Below are 20,924 nucleotides of genomic sequence, written 5' to 3' on the forward strand. Positions count from 1 at the left end.
AGCTGGTGGTGCACCTCAGTAAGAGAGGGCTGGCCCAGCACCTTCAGGGTGACAGATTCAAGTCCCAACACTGGTAAAAAAGGGGAGGGGAGGGAGGGAGAAAAAGAGGTTGATGAGAGGAAGGGAGGGAGGGAGGGAGGGAGGGAGGGAGGGAGGGAGGGAGGGAGGGAGGGAGGGAGGAGCAGAGGTTGGTTTTAGGTGTTTTCAAAGTTGTGTTTTTATTTTGGGTAGTTCCAGTTAGCAACAGGGATCTTGTCTTTTGTGGCTGAGAGCACTAATATTACCCGTGTTGTCTTTTTCTTCTCCCTTCTTTTCCGGTGCCTCACTGATTTCCTGCCATATCTGCCTCCTCTTCCATACGTTGTAGTCCAGCCTCAAAATCTGTCATGACACTGTTCTTTTTGATCACTCTCTTCCCCCATAAGCTTGCTGCGTTTGCATTTGGATGTTTTTGTCACCCATGGCATCTTTTTCTTCCTCCACGATTGTCTGATTTATTGTAAGGACGATCTATGTCGGAATGTCACCTTAGTTTACTGTTTTGTGGTCCCAGATGCTGTTGCTCAGGATTTACAACAAGAGGCTCGGCAGCGTCTCCTCCAGCTTGTGTTTGCTGTGGCGATGATGGCCGCCTGCAGCTTCTTTGCCCATCACACACCGAGCCTTCCCTTCCAGACGGAAGATGCTCTGCTCTTCAAGTCTATGCTCTGTCCTTCAGACTTCCCAGCAGTCACTGTTCTCTGACCACGTGATCTCACACCTGTCTGCAACATCTTGCCACTGTGGTCTGAGTTCTGTGCAGCCGTGTGGCTGAGGAAAACCCTGGGGTTTTCACAGGAGTGAGGTCACAAGGGGCTTATCTGAGCAAGGAGCAGGGAAGTCTAAAAAGGAGTGAAGAGGAAGGAGGGAGGACTCAGCATCTGGACAAATATAATATGTGGACATGAGAACAAATAAAAAGGAAATTCAGGCTGGGGGTGTGGCTCAGCTAGCAGAGTGTTCGCCCAGCACGCAGGGGCCATGGGATCCCCCGCAATACATAAACCAGGTGTGGTGGCACATGCCTTTAATCCCAGCACTTGGCAGATGGTAGCAGGAAGATCACAAGTTTAAGGTAACCCTCAGCTGCAAAGAAAGTTTGAGGGTGGCCAGGCTGCAGGAGACCGTGCCTCAAGAAAAAAAAATCCAGAATTTCTCCAAGAAACACACAATTTTGCCATTATGTGAATTACAATGAAACAGGGCGAACCCTAAAGTGTTTAGCCTGGGCGATGGCCCAGCTGGGTGACCCGAGGCACCTAAAGAAACAGGAGGGTGGAGACAGCTGGGAGGGGGACGTGGGGGCTCCAGAATCTGGTTTGCAGGGAAGGATGGAAGGAGTGGTCCCAGTGTGGGCTGAGGTGGCTAGAGGCGAGGACCAAGGAGGTGTAGTCATCCAGGAAGAAGGCTGTTCCCTATTCTGCCGAGTTTGGTCCTGAAAGAGAGCTTTCTTTCTGACTTCGGAAGGTGTGTGTGTGTGAGCATCTTTGATGGCCACACCCTACACTGTTTTCCTGCCTCCTGAAAGACAGAAAGGAGAGGCGCAGTCCCACCCTGGGACATGGCGCATTCCCACCCTGGGACATGAGCAACCACACGTCTCCAGGGAGTCCTGGCCAGCTTCGGGATGGTCCAGGACAGGACAAGAGTGTGCCACTGAGTCAGCACAGGCAAGAGGACAAGTGGGAAGTCTGGGCAGGTGGGAGGCAGCAGGCTGCCAGGGCACACAGTCATTCCAGAGGTCCCCGGGCCTGAGACAAGATTCTCTGTTCAAGTTGAGCGTACCGAGGAAGAAGGGCCTCATAGACCTGGAGGGGCAGAAAGAGCAGTTCATAATGAGAATGGGGCTGGGAGATGGGAAGGGAAGTGCCTCTTACATGAGCTTGCAGCTTGCAATTTAAAAGTGTAAAATCTGAGCCTGCTGCAGTTGGTGCACGCCTTTAATCCCAATACCACAGGGAGGCAGAGGCAGGTGGGTCTCTATGAGTTCAGCCTGATCTACAAAGCAAGTTCCAAAACAGCTAAATCTGTCACACAGAGAAACCCTGTCTTCAAAAACAAATAAGCAAACAAAAACAAAAAGCAAAAAAGAGTAAAAGTAAATTCTGAGACTGGAGAGATGCCCCATGGTTTAGAACACTGGCTGCCCTTCCAGAGGACCCAGGTTTGAGTCCCAGCACCCACTATGGTCTACTCTAGTTCCAGGGGGTCCAACACCCTCTTCTGGCCTCCTCAGGCACCAAGCAGGTGCATGGTGCATAAACATACATGTAGACAAAACACTCATACATATAAAATAAACTAAAATTTAAATAAATAAATACATATATTTATAAAACTTTTTCCAAAGTTCCAAAACCAATGTGGATTATGACATCAGTAATTCCTCTAAGCAGTTATGTACTAAAATGATGACAATTTGGATACATTAGATTAAGTGAAATATATTATTAAAATTAATTTTGTTTCTATTTTTACTTCTGAAAAATGAGAAGCTGAGAGATGGTGCAGTGAGCACATACTGTCCTTGAGGAGGACTCAGGCTCAATTCCCAGCATCCTTGGTGTCTTTGTCAGCCAAGATGTAATTCCATTGCCATGTGCCTGAGACCCTTGGCTGAAACCCTAGGATCAATCCCCAGGTTCTTGGGAGTAGGAAAGGGGCGAGGTAAAATTTCCCTCTAGTTAGGTACAGCAGGTTTAATGTAGATGAGAAAGAAAACCTTGCCTTTCAACGAGAAGAAAAAAGACCTGAGCCAGACTGAGAAGGCAAACGACGAGAAAATCCCATGGCTTCTCACCTGGAAAGCTCCGGGGCTGGGGGTGGCAGCCAGGCTGGGATGAGGTGCTGACTTCACAACCTCTGAAAAGGCCACACCTGTCCCTCCTGCAAGGCCTAGAGGGGAAAGGTCATCTCACAATCATGCACCTCACCAATGAGGCTGACCAGCTTGTGTGACAGCCACCGCTACTGTGACAAACACTGTCAGGAGGACAGGGCAGTGCAGCTCAGCAGCAGGTGCCATCTCAACACGCGAAGACCATGACTTCAACCCAGCACCAGAACAGGAAAACCCACAAAGCGTTTAAGCCAGATTAGCTCAGTTCAGACGAGTTGGTAAAAGTCATTGGCAGCAAAACTGCTAAATACTTAAAATGCGTGTTTGGTTTTTTTTTAATTTTGCATATTGGAGAATGGCAAGTTCAAAGCCCACTTGTGTGAGACCTCACCTCAAAACAAAAAGTATATATAATAGAGAGAAAGAGAGAGAGGCTTGTGCTATATAGTTTACCAAGCACAGACTAGCACCAGGCCCTGGGTTCAATCGCCAGTACGGGGTAAGAAGTTAACATTTAGGCGTAAATTCCCCAGTGCTCTAGCTCCATAAAGTTGCATGAGGTGATGGAAAAAGGGGGGATGAGGATAAAAGGGTTCACCCCTAAGCACGTCACCCATTTGCAGTGTTGAGAGAAGCATCAAGTTTAAGGAGATGTGTTGAGAAGCGGGGGAAAAGGGTGGAGCCCCAGACGAATCTGACAGGCGTTCCCTAGCAGGCAGATGACAGGGAAAAGCAACCTAGCTGAGGGGGCTAACCTTAACCCCGAACTCTGTCTTCAAGCAGTCTGAAGTTTCAGGCAGACAGCATTCAGAGCGGGGCGTCGAGGGAGCTGTCCACGGTTCTGGACTCCCTGGCTCTGAGCCTTCACCATTGTCCTGGTTTCTTGCTGTTCTGGACTTCATCCCTAGCACTGCCTTCCTCCCTACTAGCTGCTGAGACCTAGACCCACGTCTTGCACTGCCTTGTGGCCTTTTTGGTCCTTCTCTGAAGGGCTTGACTCTGATCAGGCCTCATCCAGTTTGAATCTACCTCCCTTTCTCCACTCTCACTAGACAACACAGGACAAAGGGCATGGGTTCATTTTTGCCTGCTGGGAGGGATGGAAATGAGGCTCACACTCCCGAGACCCCAGGTCCCTCACCCTGGGAACGCCATCTGTGGTAATTTGAAAGAAAATAGCCCCCAAAGGGAGTGGAACTATTGGGAGGTGTGGCTTTGTTGGAGTAGGTGTGGTCTTGTTGGGGGAAGTGTCCCTGTAGAGGAGGGCTTTGAGGACTCCTACTGCTCAAGATCACCATCTCAGTGTCAGACACTGCCCAGGGTCTTGGATCACTTCCTGTTACCTGCAAGATGTAGGACTCTCAGCTACTTCTCCAGCACCGTATCTGCCTGCATGCCTCCATGCTCCCAGCCATGATAATAATTGACTGAACCTCTGCAACTGGAAGCCACCACCTCAATTAAATGTTTTCCTTTATAGGAGTTGCCGTGGTCATGGTGTTTCTTCACAGAAATAGAAACCCTAACTAGAACACCTCCTCTCCCCTGCCCCCTCTTCTCATGCCCAGTGGTGCCTAAACACTTCCAGAGACAACCACGCCCCATTCATTGACCTACCATGAAAAGCTCGGTACGCAGAGCCCACACAGGCTGAGCTGGTGGTGTCTATGACATACACGGGGGCTCCAAAAACATCTGCGAGCACCTGGGAGGGACAGAGGGTACAGTGGGTGAGTGGTCACTCAGAGAGATCATTGAGAACCTTCCAGGCTCTGCTCTCTTTCCCATAGCTTCCATTCGACCACAGCTGCCTTTGGAATGCTTAGCACGTGGAGCCGGTGACGAGACAGGATGACCCAGAGGAAGTCCCTAGGAAGGGCCAGTCTCCAGGCTGTCCCTGTACCTTTTAAACGACAAGACCCTACCATATAGCTCCAGCCAGCCTTAAATTTACTATGTAACCAAGCTAACCTCAAACTCACCATCTTCCTGCTGAGTAAGTGTATCACAAGTATGAGCTACCATGCCCTGTTTTGTTTTGTTTTGTTTTTTCAAGACAGGGTATCTCTGTAGCTTTGGAGCCTGTCCTGGAACTAGCTCTTGTAGACCAGGCTGGTCTCGAACTCAAAGAGATCCGCCTGCCTCTGCCTCCCGAGTGCTGGAATTAAAGGCGTGCGCCACCACCGCCTGGCATCCTGTTCATTTTTTAAAGACACCGTCTTACTATGTAACCCTGGCTGGTGTAGAAATCACTATTTAGCTGGATGGATGGTGGTTCATGCCTTTAATCCCAGCACTCGGGAGGCAGAGGGAGGGGAATCTCTGTGAGTTCGAGGCCAGTCTGGTCTACAGAGCAAGTCCCAGGATAGTCAAGGCTACACTGAGAAACCCTGTCATGAAAAACAAACACAAAAACTAACAAACGGGTTGAAGAGATGGCTCAGAGGTTAAGAGCATTGCCTGCTCTTCCAAAGGTCCTGAGTTCAATTTCCAGCAACCACATGGTGGCTCACAACCATCTGTAATGGGGTTTGGTGCCCTCTTCCGGCCTGCAGGCATACAGACAGAATATTGTATACATAATAAATAAATAAATAAATAAATAAATAAATAAATAATTTTTTTAAAAAAAAGTAAAAAAACTAACAAACAAAAAAGAAATCACTATTTCGATCAGGTTGCCCTAGAACTCACAGATCCACCTGAGCACTGGGATTAAAAGTGTGCACCACCATGTCTAACCCCTGTGTGTGTGTGTGGTGGGGGGGTTCTCATGTGTGCAGGTACAACTGGAGGCCAGAGGTTAACGTCAGGTGTCTTCTTCAATCACTTGGCCTCGCTGTTTGAGAGCCACCAGCTCACAACCGGCTAGAGTGGTAGCCAGCACCCCCTCTTGTCTCCACTACCCGGTGCTGGGACTGCAGGGACACAGGACCAAGACTGACTTGGGGGGGGGTGGTAGGAATCTGAACTCAGTTCCTCATGTCTGCACAGCAAGCACTTTGCCAGCTGAGTCACCCCCAACCCTGTCCTAAACTTTTAGACTATTTTTATAACTATTTTGTTTTGCTTTTTGTTAATTTGACCCAAGCTAGAGTTATCTGAAAAGAGGGAAACAGGGTTGAGAAAATACCTCCAGAAGATTAGCCTGCAGACAAGACAGTGGGGCATTTGAATTTTCTTAATTAATGATTAATGTGGGAAGGGAGGGCCCATTCCATTGTGGGTGGGGCCACCCCTGGGCAGGTGCTCTTAGGTGCTATAAGAAAGCCGGCTGAGCAAGCCATAAGGAGCAAGCCAGTCAGCAGCACCTGTCCATTCCTGCATTAGCTCCCTCCCTGACCTCCCTCAGCAATGGACTTATAAGCTCTAAGGTGAAACCAACCCTTTTCTCCCCAAGTTGCTTTTACTCATGGTGTTTTATCACAGCAATGTAAACACCCTCACCAAGTTTATTTATTTATTTTCAGTGCTGGAAATCACACCCAGAACCTCAAGCGGCACAAGACGAATGGATGGGAGAAGACGGCTCATTCAGTGAAGACCTTGCTAAATGTGCACAAGGACCAGGTTTTAAACCCTAGAAACCCACGTAAAAACCGCTGACTGCGCAGCACGTGACTATAATCCCAGCCCCGAGGAAACAAATCCCTCAGGCTGGTTAGCCAGACATTCTGGTCAAATCTGTGAGCACCAGGGTCGGTGAGAGACTTTGTTCTCCCAAATAAGACATCTAGTTCCTAGATGCAGTGACACAGAAGACGTTGTGTTATAGGGCCACCACCACACGTACCTGTAAGATGTCTTTATTGTGAGATGCTCCCCCTGTGGCCAGAATCTTTGTTTTGGGCACTGTAAAACAAAAGACGAAACAGAACTGAAGTGGTGGTAGCAATTCTCCCAGCGCAGAGAGGCCTGCCCTTCAGTCGTGGATGGCTTGTGGTGGATCTACGGCCCGTGCTGATCTCCCAGGGCTGTGCAGAGACACAAAGCTTGGCTTGTGGTGGATCTACGGCCCCTGCTGATCTCCTGGGCTGTGCAGAGACACAAAGCTTGGCTTGTCCGTGTTAGACCCCTCATATGTGATCTGCAGTCCGTCTGCCCGGATAGTCTTTATAGACTAAAAAAAAAATTAAAGTCAGAATTTGGGGTTGGGAATGTAGTTCAGTTGGCAGAGTGCTTGCCTAGCAAACACAAGACCCTGAGTTCAACCACGAGCACCCCACTCTGCCCCACCCCCCAAAAGATAGAAAAAGGGGGAAAAAATCTCCCATCATGTCAATAACAGAATGGAATTTTCTTCATTTGATAGGGGCCTTCATATCCAAACCGTACATTTCATTTTGTATGTATCTGTGTGTGTGGTTGCACATGTGGGAGCGTGGAGGCCAGAAGAGGACACCGGGTCCCCTGGATCTTGAGTTACACTTGGCAGGAGTGGCGGGGACTGAACTCCAGTCTTCTATAAATGCAGCAGGAACTCTTAACCACTGAGCCATCTCTCTTCCACCACCCCTTGGAAGGGATTGAAGTAGGATTTATTTTCTTGTTTGTTTGGGTTTTTTGTTTGCCAATACAGGGTTTCTTTGTAGCTTTGGAGCCTGTCCTGAAACTCGCTTTGCAGACCAGGTTGGCCTCAAACTCACAGAGATCCTCCTGCCTCTGCCTCCCGAGTGCTAGAATTAAAGGCATGCGCTACCACTGCCCGGCTTGAAATAGGATTTCCTCTAGCCCAGGCTGGCCCCAAACTCTCCATGTAGTAGAGGATGACCCAGAACTCCTGATCTACCTGAGTTCACCTCCTCCCCAAGACTAGGATGACAACTATTGCCACCATTCAACCCAGCCCGACAAACAGCATTCTTTTTACATTTATTTGTTTAAGCGTGTGTGCCTATTGTTGAAATGCACTTTTTAGACACTATTAAAACTAAGCATGATGACCGACCAAGAACAAAACCTGATCTGGCCAATACACCCAACAAGTACACCTCCGTGGATGGATCTTTTTGTTTGCAAGCAGAGCTTGTCTGGGAGCTGGAGCTATGGCTCAGCGCTAGAGGACCTGCCTAGCAGGACCCAAGTTCAATTCCCAGCACCCACACAGCAGCTCACAACTGTCTGTAGCTCCAGTTCCAGGGGCTTTGATGCCCTCTTCTGGCTTCTGCAGGTATCAGGCACACAAGTGGCACACAGACATCTATGCAGCCAAAAACATTCATATACATAAAATGAGATATTTTTGAAATGAAAAATAATAAATAAAAAAGGAACCTGCTGAGAGATGGCTCAGCAGATGAGGGCACTTGGTGACAAACCTGACATCCTGAGTTCAATCCCTAGGGCTCATGTTGTAGAAAGAGTGATCTGACCCCCAGAGTTGACCTCTGACCTCCACCTTCATGCTGAGTCGTACATGGCTGCCCCATACATAAATAATAAATGTATTTTACAAATAAAAGGAATGCCCCATCCTCCCCCCTACCCCCCAAAAAAAACCCAGGATGTCTTGTTTAAGAGGAACCCAGAAGAGCTTGCAAGGCAGGCTTGATTCTACTTTTCAGCTTGCTAAGAAAGTAAATGTCTTTTTGTCCTACAGGAATTGCTTTGAAGTAACCACACACCCCTCCCAGCCTCTCTGCCCTGCCTCCTCCTGCACCCTGGGCTGCTGGGATGGCCTTCCATGTCTAGATGTTCCCTACTTATGATCCAAAGACCCCTGCTGGGCAATTAGAGCCAGCTTCTGTGCCCTGATCACACAGCCTCACTTCTCAAAGACTACGTTCCTGGGATGGTTAGATGAGGGAGTACATAGAAATTATCTTACTTATTTTAATATTTGTACTAAAAACTCAGGTGTTGGCACACACTTCTAACCCCAGTACTTGGGGAAGTAAGAAGGGTCAGGAGTTCAAGGTTACCCTCAGCTACAGAGCAAGCTCAAGACATCCCTGGTGGTGGGATTGCACATATGAGCTGGCATGTTCATTTCATATGGTGCTGGGAATGGAACCAGGGCCTTGGGTTAGGCAGCATCTACCACCCGAGCCACACCCACCTCCAGCTATCCTGGTTTAGCAGCAGCAGGTAGTGTCTGCACTGGGTCTGAACCCCATCTTCCTTTGCTCAGTGCCAGTCTGTGCCACCAACAAGAGTGTAATTAAGGGGAGTCCACTCCATTTCTGTGTGGTAACCTATCCTATGAATACACATAAGGTCTACATTTTTTTGTTTTCTTTTGATTTCTGTTTTGTTTTGCTGAGACAGGGTCTCTCTGTGTCGCCTGGCTGGTCTAGAACTCAGAGACCTGCCTGCCTCCACCTCTCGAGTGCTGGGATGAATGACAGACGCCCCCACACCCCGTCATTCTGTCTATTCTCAATAGATACTAGATTGCTTTCATTTCGGGGCCACACTGAATGTTCCAGCCACACTGAATGTTCTCACAGACACTTTCTTTTCATAATGAACATACATGTATGTTGCTGTGCGTGTCTACATAAGAATACAATTGCTGGCATGGAGTATATTCAGTTTAAGTAGATGTCTTTCAGGTTTCCCGAGGCTTCTTTTTATAGTATCCTTTTACTTGGCCGGTTCAAAGACAATAAGACATTCTACACAGAACCTGAACTGGTCACGAAACCCTCCTACGGGCACTCCTAAGCAGAGAGGCTTCATGGGAATCTTGTTATTGCTATTGTTTATTTGTTGAGACAGGATCCGGCTATGTAGCCCTGCCTGACCTTGAACTCACAGATCCACCTGCCTCTGCCTCCCTAATGCTGGGTTTCACCTGGACATTAGTGGGCTTGTACAGTTTTGTAAGACCCTTATAATAGCCCAACTCCATCAGCAGTGGGGAATCACTGAGCCCTGGGACCCGCTGCTCTGCAGCTAAGTTCTTAGGAATCCCTTCCCCAAGCCGTGGCTCTGCCCTCTCCAACCAGCCCTGTGAGTGTTGGCAGTGGTACTACATGACCAATTTTCCTGGTCCAAGCTGTCACAGCCCCAGAACACAGCCCTTCTGCCTGTACTGTCCAAATCCCCAAGTTCAGAGCTCAGGATGTGTATCTGCTGGTAGGACCTGGGAGGCCCCAGAGGACCTCTCCTAATGCCTACAGCGTATGACCAAGAGATCAGGTAAGCAGTGACAGAGCAGAGAAGCAGGTCACGTGACCTGCTGCTGCACACCTGCTCACGCTTGCCTGGATCACTCCCTCACCCTACCCAGGGCCGAGGCCACCCGCCTTCTCCTGACCGCATTCGGTGACGACTTGATCTCTTGGCCTCAGCTCTTCACCTCAGCCCCTCCCCAACCCCAGAATGTACCCAGCTGGCCGCTCACTTACTGACTCTGTAGCCTAGCCCTTCTGCGTGGATCCTTTTGGCCATGAACTGTCCTTCGATCAGTGCCCGAATCTCCACATCCCCAGGGAATGCTGAGACCTGTTTACAGAGAGTAGGCACAGCGTGAGGGACTGTGAGCGTTCTTGTGTATGTACAAGTGTGCTCGTGTGTGTGTGAACGCACGTGCATGAGTGTGCATCATGCACAAGAGAACATTCACACATGTGTAAGTGATCTTACTTTAACCACCAATTTCACCTGTCACATCTTCACACGGGCACAGCCCTCACATGCACGCCTCACCTGGGTGCCACTCTGAGGTGTCCGTGACATCACGGTGCTTGATTTCAGGCAGCCAAGGGCACAGCTTCTGACTTAAACATTTCCCCTAGACCTCGACTAGCATGTGGATCTTCTTGTTTTGTCCTCTTTCCTAACCTAGGGCTACAATGGTGGAACCTGATTTTCAAGGTCACATGACCAGATTAGATTGTCGGGGCTAAGGATTCGGAGTTCATGTTTGATGAGTGACAGCCGTGAACTTATCCTGAGTATCCACAATGACAACTGTGAAGCGTCAAGACAGCTCTGATGGGAGTCACCCCAGGCTGAGGCCTGACCTCCAGCCCCTCGGATCAAGAAGTAAATCTGCCATTCTCTCTCACTGCTCTTGCAGAGGACTCGGGTTCAGTTCCCAGTACCAACACGGCAGCTCACAAACATCTGTAATTCCAGTTACAGGGATCCGGTGTCCTTTTTTGATTTCTGAAGTCACCAGGCACACATGATGTGCATACATCCACGCAAGCAAACACAAAATAAGCAAATATAGAAAAAAAACACTCATAACCGACCAAGAGAATGAATGAAGAACCCAACTTTTTCCTTGAGCCTCCAACCTGATGACCAGGATGAATTTCCTCTGCTTTTTGTCTATTTGGTTTTTTTGAGACTGGGTCACTCTACGCAGTCCTGGCTGTCCGGGAACTCGCTCTACAGACCAGGCTGGCCTTGAACTAACAGAGATCCGCCTGCCTCTGCCTCCCAAGTGCTGGGATTAAAGGGGTGCACCAACGCCCCAAAAACTTTCTACATCCTACCCAAAGCATTCTATGGAATGTGTAAGATGTAGTCTGCAACACCGAAGCCGTGTCCCCCGACTAGTACAGCATTAGAACATCTCTCACCAAGGTTCCCCGACAGCCACTGGGTTCACAAGCATCCTCCAGCTCCTACCTCCAAAACATGGTGTCAACTCATGGTAATAACCAGAAAAATCCATCCCAAACAGGGACTCTCCCAGGAGGGGCCCCATGGAAATGAAAGAAAAGTGGCTTTTGTGACAAAAAGGGCCTGGGTTTGAGCTTCCTCCACCATCCGTGACCTTGTGACTTTGGGAGGGCACTGAGGCCTCAGCTCCGCCTTCTGTAAAAAGGGTTCATCATCCCTTCATTACAGAGTTGCTTAGAGAAAGAGGATGATGCCGGGAAGCCAATGGTGCTCAGCGAATGTTCCCGTCTCCCCCTCAGGCTCTTCCCACCAGGAAGAAACTCCTGCCTTCAGGACCCAAGGGCTACTGGGAGGCGGAGGGTAAGGCCACCAAGGAGATACCCAGTGACACCAGTCTGGGAACAGACAGTAGATCACAGCGTACTCTGGTCCCCTGCATTTCTCCTTGGAGGAGGGACGGGGTCTGTCAACCCCTGCTGAGCCTGCAGCCTCTAGAATAGACCTGAGCACACATGTAGGTGAGCAGATGAGTGAGCCCTACAAACAGGATGCTCTGAGGCCGGACACCAGAGTCAATGGAAACCCAGAGCATATGTGTCTGGGGCTGGGGCACTACCTCGGCACTTAGAGGGTCTGTGGTGTGAGCAGGAGGACCTGAGTCTGGAACCGTAGAGCCTCCAGACATGCGAGGTGGGCATGGTGGCTTGCCTGTAGCTCCAGCCTCAGAAGGTGAAGACAGAGAATCCCCTAAATGATCTTGGACTGATTTAGAGAACCTGTCTCAATGAATCAGGTGGAAGAACAACTCAGGGAGATTCCCAGTGTCAACCTCGGGCTGCCTGCCACATGCATGCACACGCGGCAACACACATGCAAACATGCACGCACACCACAAACATATACACAGAAAAAGAAAACCAAAAACATAAGTACCTCAATGTTTTCTGCGTTAAACCTATGACGTCCCATAATTCCAGGGGTGATCTCCATTACATCGAAATAGAAACCTGACACAGAACCAGGAAGGGATTAGCTGTCAGCAACCCAGAACAAAGAACAACTTCTCACAAGACTTCACAAAGGACGAGGAAAAGTTACCTCAGGCCTCTCCGTCCCCTCGAGGAGCCCTGTGGTATCCTCAATCCTTTCTCTCCATTAGAACAGAGGGGACTGGGAAGGCTTAGCTGTCCTGAGGTAACTCTTACCCCTTTCCCTTGGCAGCTCACTAACCCCAGCCCCAACCGAGGTGTGCTCAGGAGACATGGCCCTTCCTTCCTCAGGAGGTACCCTGGGTGCGGCATCCTATCTCACACAGCCTTGTGTATGGAGCAGGAAGCTGCACACTGAGAAGCAGCAGGACACAGAAGACCCTGGGGCGGCCAACTCATTCCCTAGGGGCTTTGATGGGGTGGTGGATACAGCTAGAGTCTAACCTTTCACAGCCAAGAGCAGCCTCATGACCCCACCCTCAGAACCTGGGGCCCACAGTAGTGTAGGCAGAAAGGACCCCCCCAAACCTCTCCAGGCCCCCAACTCATGGCACTCTAAGTCTTCCATTCCCTGTACACAGGCCCAGCCTACCCAAGTTGCCCTTGTTCCCCATCTCCGTGGACTGCAGGGCTTTAGAGAACTTGTTCCAGGAACCGGAAGCAGACTCATCTCTGATCTTCTCTCTCATAAGGGAGCCATTCTTAAAGCTGCAGAAACACACACAGGATGAGTCCTGGGCTCTTGTGGTGGTGCTTGGACCCAAGTTCTCCATGTGCTAAGCAAGGATTTTACCGCTGGACTTTATGTGCAGACTGGACCCAGGGGTTTGAAAGAGTCCCGGGCAGTGGGTCTTCAGGTCAGGCTAGACCGCAACATCTGGATTTGGTTGTACCTGTCTGCACCATCTGGATTTGGTTGTACCTGTCTGCACCTCCCTCCCCCGACCCAGAGAGTCCAGGATTACCACAGAAGTGCCATGTAGTGTTGTACATCCACAGGGTTGCAGAAGATGTGGCCTTCCAGGGCAGGCGTGGGCTCTTGGAGCCAGAGAAATAGGGTGTCGCTGGTGCCCAGGCTGACCTGAGGAGAGCAGAGCGGAGGGTGAGGTGCCTACGGTGGCTACCAATGCTCCTTTTCTGCCAGGGATGCATGCCACATCCTGCCACCCCTTCACCCAATCACTCCATTCCTCACACTGCAGGTGACAACTGCCACCTCCTCAGAGACACTTCTTCTTGACTCTCCCCATACCAGATGAGGTAAAGTTACAACCCAGATCCAGGTTCTCATGAGCACCATGACTACCTTTCTAGAACTTAATACAAAATCATCAAAATAATGGTTCCCCAAATGGCTTCCATGCTAGGTGTAGAAAGCCATAGAATAAACCTTCCCATGTACCTGGGAGTCCATAGCGCCCCAGCCCACGTCCAACACTTTCACACCACGCCCAGCAGGCAAGGGCCATGCTTGACATCAGAGAAGGGCAATGACTAGCTAAGGTTAGACCGTGGGACACCATGTTCTTAGAGGCAGCAGCCCCTTTGATGTGTAGCAAACACGTAGCTAAGCACCTTGGCCCCTAGGACAGAAAGTCTAGGAGTGAGGAGCTGCCTTACCGCAATGTCACCTTCCTCCAGCCTCATGCCCGCCAGCGATGCTGAGGGTGGGAGGGAAATGCCAGGTTAGCAGGAGTCACGTGATCCACAGAGCAAACTGCAATAACCGCCCAGACAGCAGCACAGACATTAACCGACAGTTCAGCAAGCTGAGGGTTCCAGGAGCTCCAAAGGTGACAGGGGTCAAAGGATGAGCTGTTCTAGCCAAGGCCCCTGATTTAGGTTGAAAAGTCTGTTTTCTCAGGGATTGAAACTCCCCACCCCTACCCGGTTCTCCAAGAAGTCCAGAGAACCAAGCAGACCAGACATACGTGACAGGGAAGCCCAAGGTTTGGCTGACTCTATGAGGTGTCCTCAACCAGGACGAAGGAAGGGCTGAGGTCATGGTGACTGCCCCACCCCCAGACACAGGGTCCCCAGCAGCAATCTTTCTGTGCACCCATTGCTGACACACCCACCTCTGAAGAAGACATGGCACAGAGCTGGTGCCCACTAAATGTCAAGTGAAGGAGAAATGGGACAGGGACAGAAACATGTGAACTCGTCTAGAGATGGGCTTCAAGGCTGTGTGCACGCCCAAGCACTGAAGACAACAAGGCAAAGCTTTCTCAGGGCAAAGAGTAGGTTTCCCTGTAGAGCACACAGCATACTCCTCAGAGTGGCCTACTGGTCTTTCTTCAGAGACCACAGCAATGCGCGATTCTCCTCTGTATGCTGTAAATGTGTTTGATTGCCGTTGGTTAATAAAGAAGCTGCTTTGGCCTATGGCAGGGCAGAACTGAACTAGGTGGGAAAACTAAACTGAATGCAGGGAGAAAGAAACTGGAGTCTGGCAGACGTCATGTAGCTGCCGAAAGAGAAAGATGCCAGAACCGTACTGGTAAGCCACAGCCTCTTGGCAATACATAGATGAATAGAAATGCATTAATTTAGATATAAGAGCTAGCAAGGAATATGTCTGAGCCCTTGGTCAGTGTTGTAATTAATACAGTTTTTGTGTGATTTTTCAGGTCTGGGTGTCTGGGAAACAGAAGTGCAGTCTCTGTCTACACCAGAGGCCTTGAGAGTCCCTGAAGGAGAAGAAACAAGAAGCAAACTGTGTTTATGGCTCTAATGACCTCAAAACAGTGTCCTGAAGGAAGGGCTGGAGAAGCCGACATGGTAGCTGGAATAGGTCAAGACCAGACTGGGGTTGAGACAGAGTCAGATTTCAGAGGGAAAGAGAACACCACAGAAGGCTTCATCAAGAAGCTGGACTGTGGGCTGAGCGTGGTGGCATGCCCTTATACCCCCAATGTTGGGTCCCAGCGTTGGAGAGGTGGAGACCTAATAGATCTTCGAGGCTCTACCACAAAGTGGCCTAATCTAACTGAGAGCTCCAGGTTAGTGAGAAACCCTACTTAAAAAAAGGAAGGTAAGCAGCATATGAGGCATGGCAGACAGCAGAGATTATCCTCTGGTCTATACATGCACACGCACACATGTGCACATGCACACACAAGTGCACCTGCACACACACGAGAGAGACATGAACAAGAAGACGAGTGTAATTCTTTAAAAGTCCGGTATGAACCAGGTGTGGTGGCTCACATCTGTATTCCCCATACCCAGGGAGGGAGGACCGTGAGGACCTGAGGTCAGTCTGGGCTACACAGGAAGATCCAGGCTTTCGGAGGGAGACCCCATCTCAGTTAGATATCTATGGAGAAAGGCAGGAAGTCCAGCAAACCAACAGTCACTTGGAGATCAAATCCTCCTGAGGCATTTACCTGGGTTGTCCCCAGTGAAGGCCACCACTTTGCATGCCGGAGGGAATCCATAGCGCTGGACATAGTAGGAAGAAATGGCTCCCTAGGGAGAAAAAGAACCTGTGTTCCGCTGATGTAACCACAGCCTGCTCAGCACAGCCATGCTCACCACAACCCAGGAGACCCCCGGCTCCAGGTCACTGGAGCTGAAGAATCTTCTCAGGCCATGAGGATGCCGTGAGCATCTGTGGCAGAGCCTGGAGCACCATCATCCTTCCCAGCCACACCCAGCAGAAGGAGCCCAGAACAGGTGGCCTGAGGTCACCCAGAGAATCATGGGAGTCTGAGATTGAGGGCAGTTAGAACATAGCAATCTCTAACTTGTACCTACTTTATGAACACCAAATTCTGGATACAATGTTGAAGAAAGTAACAGAGCATTGGGAAGCAAGCTCACAGATACAGCAAATGCCTTGCTTCCTTGTTTATTATGCCAGCAACCAGACTAGAATAATCAGATAGGCAAGTACATAGAACAATGTTCTAAAAAAAAAATAACCTCAGGGTTAACCTGGGCTACAAAGAAATCCAAGGCAGGCCTGAACTAGATAGCATACTCAAGGCCAACCTGCCACATGAGACTGTCTTAAGAAAAAGGGGGTAGATTAAGGGCGTAGTTCACCTGTCAGAATGCTCAACTAGCCTGCATAAAACACTGGATTTGAACCCCAGCACCCTGTAAAAACCAGGCATGGCAAGGGGGCTGGAGAGATGGCTCAGCGGTTAAAAGCACTTAGTGCTACAGCAGAGAACCTGGGTTCAGTTCCCAGCACCCCATGGTGACTCACAACCGCTCATAACTCCATTTCCAGGGAATCTTCTGACTCTGTGGGTACCGCATGCACATGGTGAATGCACATACATGTAGGCAACCACTCTCACATGCAAAATAAATTAATCTTTAAAAAAATTTTTAAGACAGACATGGTGCTGTACATGTAATCTTAGCACTCAGAAAAGGTTAAGGCCAGCCTGGGCTACACAGCAAGTTCTGGGCCAGCCTGGGATCCCAGAGGTCCTGTCTCAAAAATTAATAATAATAATAATAATAAAACTAAAGAAAATTAACTAAAAATTAGCAGTTTATGGTAGGGGACTCCTTTAAAACAAGAGCAGAGATCATCTCTTCCCAAAGAGATAATTATTATATAGAAAGAAGTTAGAAAAGGCAGGGCATGGTGGTTAATGCCTATACTCCCAACACCTAGGAAGCTGAGACAGGAGGATGGTCATAAATTCAAGACCAGTCTGGAATACACAGCATTAGGTCAGCATGGGCTACAAAATAAGATTGCCTCAAAGAAACAATATTTTTTTTGTTTTGTTTTGTTTTGTTTTTTTGAGACAGGGTTTCTCTGTGTAGCCCTGGCTGTCCTGGAACTTACTTCATAGACCAGACTGGCCTCAAACTCACAGAGATCTGCCTGCCTCTCCCTCCCGAGTGCTGGGATTAAAGGTGTGCACCATCACCACCTGGCAAGAAACACGTTTTTAAAGTATTTTCCCCCAGTGTAGGGGAAGACATCTTGGTTCCAGCCATGTTTGTTTCCATCACAAGCCATCCCCTGGGAAAAGAAATATCTTGACCTGGGTTGCCTCAGAAGCCAGCGAGTGATGGGCCTGCAAGCAGGTTACCTTGGAGGAGTGACCTAGGAGACTAGAGAAAACAAGAGTCCACTGTCCCACTGGGCACCCCAAAGGCCACAGAGGCTGAAGCCACAGAGGAATCTCTGGAAGCTGGGATTGATTGGTCCTGAGGATGGTCTCTCTGGGTACAAGCCAGAGGCAGTCACTCCCGCACTGGTTCCCATGCCTTTTTGATGATGGCTGCCCTACACACTCATAGGACACATGAGTCAGGGACGTCCAATACAGAAAGTATGGCTCCAGCAGGGGTGACGCCTGCATGAAGCCACCATGACTTTTGATGCACGGTTTGTTAGTAAAAAATGCATTCTTCAGAACTGGTTCTTTCCGATTCCTTCAGCACTCGCCTCTGAAAAAGACTCCCTTAGATGCATTCTTGGTGTAGGGAGAGCAAAGCCTTAGGCAAAGCCTTAGACAAAGACTTGGTCTCCATTTCAGATAAAACAAAAGTCCACTGATTGCAGTAATATTCCAGGGGCTCAGTGTACAGACAAAAAAAATAAAATAAAATAAAATAAAAAAAATAAAAGCAAAATTTCCACACTTCAACAATCAGGCCACATCCACTTACTTGGGGCTTGACCCCTCGTGAGCCATGATATCTTATATACAACTGAAGCCTAACTTTCTAGTTGTTTGTTTTTGGAGACAGGGTCTCCCTGTGTGGCTCTGGCTGTTCTAGCACTTGCTATGTAGACCAGGCTGGTCTGGATCCACCTGCTTCTACCCTTTGGTGCTAGGATCAAAGGCCTAGGCCACCACCCCATGCTTGAATACTACTTTTTTTTTTTTTTTTTTTTGAGACAGGTTTCTCTGTGTAACCCTGGCTGTCTTGGAACTAGCTCTGTAGACTAGGTTGGCCTTGGATCCACCTTGGGATTAAGGCCCAGTGGAAGCCTAATTCTTAATGAACATGGCATGTTACAAATGCCCCAGTCTCAAATAAAACAATGTATGCTGTAACATTCATTGCTCAGGAGGTAACTTGGTATCCACCTGCCCACCCTCATGGGGACCCCACACAACTCCTTTAACTCCTGCTGGCTGCAGTCTGAACTCCCATGGTCTTTCAGCAGCGGGATCCTATCAGGACACTGGGCCTCTGTGTTTTAATTAATTCTCCCTTGGTTTATGCCTTGGTAATTTTTTATGTCCGCACCGCTGTCTGGCCTTCTGCGCTGTTTCAAACGGAAGCTGTCAGTTATCTGTATGCCTTTCCTGTCTTTTTGGCTTGCGGCATCCACGCCTTTGCGTCTTGCACTGTAGGCTTCTCTGGGCAGGATTTCTCTCCCTTCAGCTCTGCGTACTGGCTTCACAGAATACCTGGGGAACAGTGGTTTGGGGTTCTGCCCATGGTAACAAGTCAGTGAGAATCTTACGGGAAAACAGTGGCTATGCCTGAGCGTGGCAACAGCCCATCTTCCTGGTGGCCCGTGACCGTGACCCGAGGCTCCTCCTTCCTTCACTATCAGCCATCTGTCCCATATGGGATTCTTTTTTATTGTTCTGGCTTCATATGTCTGTCATGCGTACCAAAAGACACCATGGACCCTCTTTACTCCCATGTCTCCTCTGTATAGTCAAGAACAGGGCTGGCCAACCGGATCACACTTGGTGTTCAGTCCATATCCATTCCAAATGGGAGGCACTATACTCGTGGTCAAGTGCCCTTAAACTTACTAGTGTGTCCAACCACCTTCCAAATATACTACGTCTCATTTCACTTGCACAGGTGCCTTGTAAGAGGGACAGGATTATTCCCAGATGAGGAAACGGGAACACTGATTAAACAGAAGCAGGCTGGGCTAGGTACGGTGGCACACACCTTCAACCTCAGCACTGGGGGGGCAGAGGCAGGTGGGTCTCTGCGCACTCTAGGCCAGCCTGGTTCCAGGCCATCAAGGCCTCTATAGAGACCCTGCCTCCAAACAAAACAAAGCAAAACCAACAACGAACCATAAGCAGGCAGGCCTGAGCAAAGCCGGGGTTTAATCTCGGTCAGTGTGATGCCAGGGCCTGTGGTCTACCAGGTCCTTAGCGCTTATGTTTTCCAGAGCCTGCCCGCTGCCCTCTTCCATGCCAGTGCCCAGAACCTCAGCATGGTGCACTTTTACCCCTAGGTGTGCAGACCCAAAAATCCTTCCGAGAGTTTGGAAATCTAGCTCTGCTGTGGACAAGTCCCTAATCCAGATAGTCAGATATTCTGACTAATGTCAAATGTCAAATGTTGAGTTTAGGTTTAAGTAAAGTGTGTGTGTGTGTGTGTGTGTGTGTGTGTGTGTGTGTGTGGACGTGCATGGATGTGCACACCCTCCTAGGCTCCACCAGAGTGCCAGTACCCCACAGGCGCCATCACTGAAAAGAGGACTTACCACAACTGAGCACGAAGGGACAGGTGAGCCGAGTTTCTCCTCCAAACGGGGGGCACAGGCACCAAGGCAAGCTTGGGACCAGACTTTTTCCTGGATCTGCAACAAATTCATTCCAGAACCTAAGCAAGGAAGGAAGAAGGAAAGAAACAAGAATAAAAACATCTGGAGAGCTGTGTGTGTGTGTGTGTGTGTGTGTGTGTGTGTGTGTCTGTCTGTCTGTGTGTGTGGTGTGGTGTGGTAGTGGTGGTGCACGCCTTTAATCCCAGCACTTGGGAGACAGAGGCAGGCAGATCTCTTGTGAGTTCGAGGCCAGCCTGGTTTATAGTGTGAGTTCCAAAGATGGGCTCCAAAGCTACACAGAGAAATCCTGTCTCAAAAACAAACAAACAAAAACAAAACATCTGGAGGCTGGGGCATTGGCGGAGGTGGTGAAATTGGCAGAGAAAGCTAGTTCTCTAGTGTAAATGTATGGCCGGGTCGCTTCCTTTGTTTTTGCTTTTTAAGATTTATTTACTTGTGTATGAATGTTTGCCTGCATGTATGTCTGTGCACACACACTTGCAGTGCCAGTGGAAGGCATAAAAAAATGTCATATGCTCCTGAAACTGGAGTCACAGATGGTTGTAAACTGTCATGAGTGCTGGGAACGGAGCCCAGGGCCTCTATGGGAGCTCTGAGCCATCTCTCCAGCCTGTGGCTGGACCGATTTCATCACAGAAGGAAGGCAACACACTTTGACCCTCTTGGACCCAAAGCCAGGAGGCAGCAGGGTCCATGTAAGTACACCTCCTCCAAATACTCTCCGCAAACACTTGTCATACAGAAGCCTGATAATCTGCTGTTTTGAGGCCCCCTCCCTCCCTCCCTGCAGGCCCCTCTCTCACTGTCCCCTCCCTCCCTCCCTGCAGGCCCCTCTCTCATTGCCCCCTCCATCCCTGCAGGCCCCTCTCTCATTGCCCCCTCCACCCCTGCAGGCCCCTCTCTCATTGCCCCCTCCGCCCCTGCAGGACCCTCTCTCATTGCCCCCTCC

General features: G+C 49.5%; 1 protein-coding gene across 4 annotated transcripts in view; it reads right to left on the minus strand.

Moving 5' to 3' along the window:
- Positions 1–199: 199 nt before the first annotated feature.
- Positions 200–20,924, minus strand: part of Xylb (xylulokinase) — a 35,078-nt gene continuing 14,353 nt past the window's right edge. For 3 of the 4 annotated variants that reach the window (XM_050141725.1, XM_050141724.1, XM_050141726.1), the window contains 11 exons: positions 19,895–20,013; positions 15,837–15,918; positions 14,068–14,108; positions 13,413–13,528; positions 13,040–13,155; positions 12,392–12,465; positions 10,231–10,327; positions 6,672–6,730; positions 4,496–4,583; positions 2,840–2,934; positions 200–1,847 (listed from right to left, as the gene is read on the minus strand). In XM_050141725.1, the coding sequence (XP_049997682.1) occupies positions 1,770–1,847; positions 2,840–2,934; positions 4,496–4,583; positions 6,672–6,730; positions 10,231–10,327; positions 12,392–12,465; positions 13,040–13,155; positions 13,413–13,528; positions 14,068–14,108; positions 15,837–15,918; positions 19,895–20,013 (965 nt within the window). In that variant the 3' untranslated portion in view covers positions 200–1,769. Of the gene's footprint in view, positions 1,848–2,839; positions 2,935–4,495; positions 4,584–6,671; positions 6,731–6,756; positions 6,999–10,230; positions 10,328–12,391; positions 12,466–13,039; positions 13,156–13,412; positions 13,529–14,067; positions 14,109–15,836; positions 15,919–19,894; positions 20,014–20,924 lie in introns of those variants that run through there. The other variant, XM_050141727.1, reaches the window with a different exon arrangement.

Source organism: Alexandromys fortis, unplaced genomic scaffold (genome assembly GCF_014885135.2).
Source record: "Alexandromys fortis isolate MF-2015 unplaced genomic scaffold, M_Fortis_MF-2015_v1.1 scaffold_44, whole genome shotgun sequence".
Lineage (NCBI taxonomy): Eukaryota > Metazoa > Chordata > Mammalia > Rodentia > Cricetidae > Alexandromys > Alexandromys fortis.